Source organism: Limanda limanda, chromosome 5 (assembly GCF_963576545.1).
Source record: "Limanda limanda chromosome 5, fLimLim1.1, whole genome shotgun sequence".
Classification (NCBI taxonomy): domain Eukaryota; kingdom Metazoa; phylum Chordata; class Actinopteri; order Pleuronectiformes; family Pleuronectidae; genus Limanda; species Limanda limanda.
The window spans coordinates 26377582-26382982 of NC_083640.1; the positions used below are offsets into that span (position 1 = coordinate 26377582).

General features: G+C 42.4%; 1 protein-coding gene across 1 annotated transcript; it reads left to right on the forward strand.

The window, feature by feature from the left end:
• Positions 1–4021: 4021 nt before the first annotated feature.
• On the forward strand, positions 4022–5018 carry tcima (transcriptional and immune response regulator a). Its single transcript, XM_061071343.1, has one exon. It carries the CDS (start codon positions 4152–4154, stop codon positions 4452–4454), a length of 303 nt encoding a protein of 100 aa, XP_060927326.1. The 5' UTR covers positions 4022–4151; the 3' UTR covers positions 4455–5018.
• The last annotated feature ends 383 nt before the right edge of the window (positions 5019–5401 follow it).

The window sequence follows — 5401 nt, forward strand, 5'->3', positions numbered from 1 at the left end:
TAATCCGGTTTATAGGGCTAATTCAACTTTTAGGATTTACACTTACCCTCCTATATCTGCGGTAATACAATTTTATTATACCAAATTTTATTCATAGAAACTCAATGTGCTTCACATTAAGAGAAAACATTAAAACAAAATACATAAATATACAGATATAAACAGATGTACAGGTGTTTACTTTAGTAACAAATACGACATAATTATATAATAAAGCATATATAAAAAGCATCACACATCCATTTACCAATTAGACATACCCCATAGCACTCAAAGCTCACACAATCATGAGACACAATTACACAGCAGCTGAACAGGAAACATGCATAACAAATTAATAGCTTTGATACAGAAAAGGAGGCAAAGGCCTAAGGGTACAGACATTTTTTAAGTTTGCATTTGAAAGTTGATAATGTTGTGATGGACCTCAGCTCAACAGGCAACTTGTTCAGTGAACAGGAGAGTAGTAACTGAAGGCGCCTTCACCAGACCTAGATCTGATTCTGGGTATGGCAAGAAAAGCACTGCTTTGAAAACTACAAACGGGATATTGAAGTTGATTCTGTTATGTTCTGATTTACGCGTAGGTATGAGGACGCCCGACTGTGTGTTTTGTTAAACCGGCAAATGAAGTGTTGCAGTAATCTAACCTGGTTGAGATGAATCCATATACCAATATTTGTGAGTAACAATAGGACGTGAATGTTCTAAGTGTCGATATATTCTTCAGATGATTATATGTTGTTCTGTTGATGTGATTTTCAAAGATTCGTGCCAAAAACCACACCAAGGTTTCTGACTTGCTCATTTTATCCATGTGATTTGATTTTAGTTGTGAATACATTTTTTCAGATTTTTAGGACCAACAATACATCAGTTTTGGACATCCAACAATTCATGTCAATACTACAGTTTACCAGTGTGTAAACAGGATTGTAATCATCAGAGAAAAGGGAAATGTACAACTGTGTATCATCGGCAAATGGATGGCAGAATATGTTTTGCTTACTTAAGATAAGTAAGTGGGAGCATGTACAGAGCTGATTTAAAACCACCAACAGAGACATGAAAGGCCCTGGCGATGATACCTAGTAGGTCATCAAAGCAATGAGAGAAAGATTTGAATAGTTTATTGGTGATGGGATCAAGGGAAATAATGATCCAGGACTTTCATAACTTTGACCCACAATGGTTCCACTACTGTGCATCCTATGATGTGAGGAATTTCCCCACTTACACCTCCTCCACAATATAAGCTGAAGGTACATATTTAATGGATAATAATATAAGTAATAATAATGATAATAAAAAAGAATAATAATAATAATAATATAAATAATAACAACCTACTTTTCAGAGCCCAAATTTACAAAGTGAATAACACGGAGCAGCAAAGTCAAAACACAATCACGTTTCTGTGTGCTGTAACATGCTAAAAATAGTAGTTGCTGTACGAGAATCTGTCTGTTCAGCAGTTTTGCATTATACTGTATCAATAGAGCGGGGTGTTCCCTAACCAGAGGTCCGACATGTTGATCCCAGTCTCTTTGCACCTGACAGCTGTGCCGGGTCATCTAGACTAGACAAGTGCTGTGTAAATACAGAGCATTTACTGTATTTGCAGTGTCTGGTATTCACAATCCTCATGAGAGAGTATTGGCTCGCTGGCCGATGTTGGGCTCAGCAGACGCATATTGTAAAATATTTTATGTCTGGCTTGCTGCTGCGTTATGCAACATTCCTGTGATATCACATACTGGGAGGTCCTAACACGCCAAAGCAAAGTGGAGCATTTTTCAAATTGAGATATTGTTTTAAAGCAGAGATAGTTTGTAACCAAGGATGAGCCTTATTGCCGCTAAAGACAACTCACGCCAGGCTTTTCCTGCCTGAAGAACAGTACAGCCATAAACAAAGACAGCGAGGAGTGAAAGTTGGTGTAGCGAGATAAAGATGAACATTGACTGTGGAACTTAATCAGGAGTCAAACTTGTGATAATCGGCTCTTCTCCGCCTCCTTCACAAACAGCCTTATCTGTGACCTGGACTCTATTTTAGGGACATTTTGGAAAAGTGATTATGCAATTTGAGCCAAAATTGGATGTTCAGAGTCTTATCATCAAGAGATGTATGAGGGAGTAAACCAAGTGTCTCCGGAGAATCCCTCCCTATTGGGAAAAATAAAACTGAACTTTGACCCCAGATAAACTTGCGTCCCTTTTGTTATGACAAAGTGAGAATGCTTGGAGTGAACAGGAGAACAGGGTCAGCGGCTCAAGGCTCCAGTTTCCGTGAATTCTCATTGTGCATTGCTTGTCTCTAGTGCCTTGGGGAATAACTCTGGGGTCATAAATATGCAGTTTCCACCAACCAACACTTTTTTCTGTGTGGAAGTGTGGTGACATTCTTGGTCTCCAGTCATAACTGTCATTCCAGCTCGAGACGAGACAGGTATCCTGTGGCCACAGCTGAAAAACAAAGCTGCGAGGCAACGATCTGGGTATTGTTTCACCTCAGAAAGTGCAGTGCCACATGCCGGGCATACCATGATGAGCTCCATTCTGCAGACCTCTGGAGGAAAATATATACTTCCTGAACCACTTGTGGTCACCGCTGCTCCTGACTGGCTTTTCCCATATAAGGCACCAGCCTGCGCTCACATTTGGGGACATTTTTAGGCAACATGAGATTGACACATGTTGTTTATGAGTGGAGTCGCGTCTCAAGAGGAAACGCCTGGCGGCCTTATCAGCTCAGATCAGCAGGCTGCGTGGTCCACAGTTCAACTCCACTTGTAAACACAACTCACTAACCCTCCCAAATGACGGCCAAAATAAAAGCTGACGTATTTTTAGCACTGCTAACTGGAAATAAAGCAAGATTTGATCTTCTAAAGCAATTCTGGTGACAGCAAAAACAAAACTTACAGCATTCATTCTGTTTTAAAATAACCCTTGTGGAAATTGACAATATTATAATATCTAAATAATTAGCATGAGTTCCGGATTTGGGGCTAAATTTACATTTCAGCTTCAGTCTGTGCTGAAGGCTCCAACAGGAAAAGTACACTCACGCTCACAGTAAACACACCTCTCTGTGAGAGAACAGACCAACAACTTTATTTAGCTTATTTCCTGCTTTGTAAACTGGTCTGTTTACTCATCAACCTGCCCGAATAACAAGTGAACTCACACAAATGACTCAGATAAGCCAAGACATCAAGTTTAAATGGTTACATCTGAGTTCTGCACGTGTAGTAACACCATACATCACACATACCAGTCACCATCATATACTTATATTAATGTTATATGGTTTATTTCTATTGATTTAAATGGAGATCAGCGGTGGAATCGGTGTATTGCTGCAGGTTTGTTAAGTTAATGTAAGTATTTCCAATGCTTTTAAAATAGCAATGGTAAATTAAGTTTGCGAAATATTTTAAGATGGAAATATTAACATATAAAATCACAGTATGACAGTAATGTCAGCATTTGTTTGTAGTAAACGCTGCAAATGTCAGCAAAATGTAACAACCAGTCATAAATCCATAATATTACAGTAATATATTTATAACAATATAATAGTTCAATTTAACACTCAAATGATGCATTCTTCTCTGTAGCAGAATGTAAAATACAAATTAAATCAATACTCGATTTGAAGATTCTTGTCATTGTGCTGCTGTAGAAAACTTAAGTTAAGACAACTGTATAAAAACGTCATACACACATATAAATAAATATACAAATATAGAGATTTAATGATATAGAATCAAATGTAAACATATATAAAAATATGGCATATGGCAGTAGTAAGTGTATTTCTTCCCACCGTCCGAGAGATGCAGTGATAGTTTGCTCCCTGGTTTCATCAGACTGCCGTGCGCACTTGGAGAGCTGCTCCTAGGGGCGGGTCCACGATGCTGATGTCATCGCTGGCCCGAGTCCTGCTCCCCCCCCCCCCCCTGCAGCAGAGCTATAAAACGCCGTACGCTCTCGGTTCCTCTGCACTCACTCCTCTCTGCCTCTGTGCCTCTCCAGCCTCTCTGCCGCTCCGGCTCAGCAGTGCGCGCCTGACAACTCATCCTCAGCGAGTTGGAGGTGCTCTCGCTCGGAGCAGCAAACACACAAGACAAAGACAACCTGAAGATGTCCACGTACGCGACCTCCGAGTGCCGCCGGGTCAGCCCGTCTGTCCACGGCAACAAGTTCGACACGGCGCACCGCAAGAAGGCGGTGGCCAACATCTTCGAGAGCGTGAACCAGGACGCGCTGATGAGGCTCTTCCAGAAGACTGGTGACATGAAGGCGGAGGAGCGAGTGAGGAGCATCTTCTCCTACACCATGGACCCGGAGCAGACGTCCCGGGCCCTGATGGCTCTGAAGCAGCGCAAGAAGGACAAGTTCCTCCAGATCGCGGGGATGGTCCGACAGCTGCTCAACCTGCGATGACCTGGCGGGGTGGGATCTCCCTTCTACGGGCTCGTGTGTGAGCCGAATGTGAAAACACTCAGTGCTGGGTTATAGCCCTATGGTTATAGCACTGGTCGCCTGGGAAAGGTGCGTGAAGGTGCGCGGAGCTGGTGCCGCCGTGCGCCGCCCGGAGGACTCCGTGCCTCGGCTGTGGCCTCGTGGACGGAGGCGGCAGCGGAGAGTCCTGCCCGGGGCGGATGGCTCGGGATGGAGCCAGTGGGAATACGAAGGGCAGCCACGTCTTCCTTTTTGAGACTTGAATTGATGAATGCACTCCTGTGGATGCGTGACCGTGGAGCTGCACCGTGCGCAGCGGCACAGCACCGGGCTGATGCTGCTGCACAGCTGCAATATGAGACTTTGTGCCGAATGCCTGTCCTGAACACATGCCTTGTCTCGCAGCTTCTCTTTGTTATATGATCAGAATTCATTGGTGGCCACTAATGTGTTATTTTCACTGAAATGTTACAGCACAATGATTTCTAATGTTCCTTTATTTGTCATTTTTAATAAATTATTGAACTCTTGTCTACAAAAGCAAAACCTTTTGTCTTTCTTGCACATGTTTTATGTGGTTTGAAGTGTTGGTTATCACACCAGGTTCGTGGATCCTGTTTATGACAGATAACTACATATAATTGGCTTTTGAGGCTTTAATTCTGGTTTCTGTAATCTTGTCTTAAAATCTATAGGATACAAAATATAGTTTATCATTTGAGGATCAGTGAGGAGTTAGACCATGAGGATGGGAAAAGAGAAAGCCAAAAGCATCCTCAGCCATTTTAAGGAAAGAGGGACCCAGAAGTGTCAGGCTGTGTGGAATCTTGGTGTAAAATTAAACTTCTGGATCCAAAATTAGAATCTTATCAATAAGACCCCCCCCCCCCCCCCCCTATTTCTCACTTATAACATCTCAGCCAGCATCT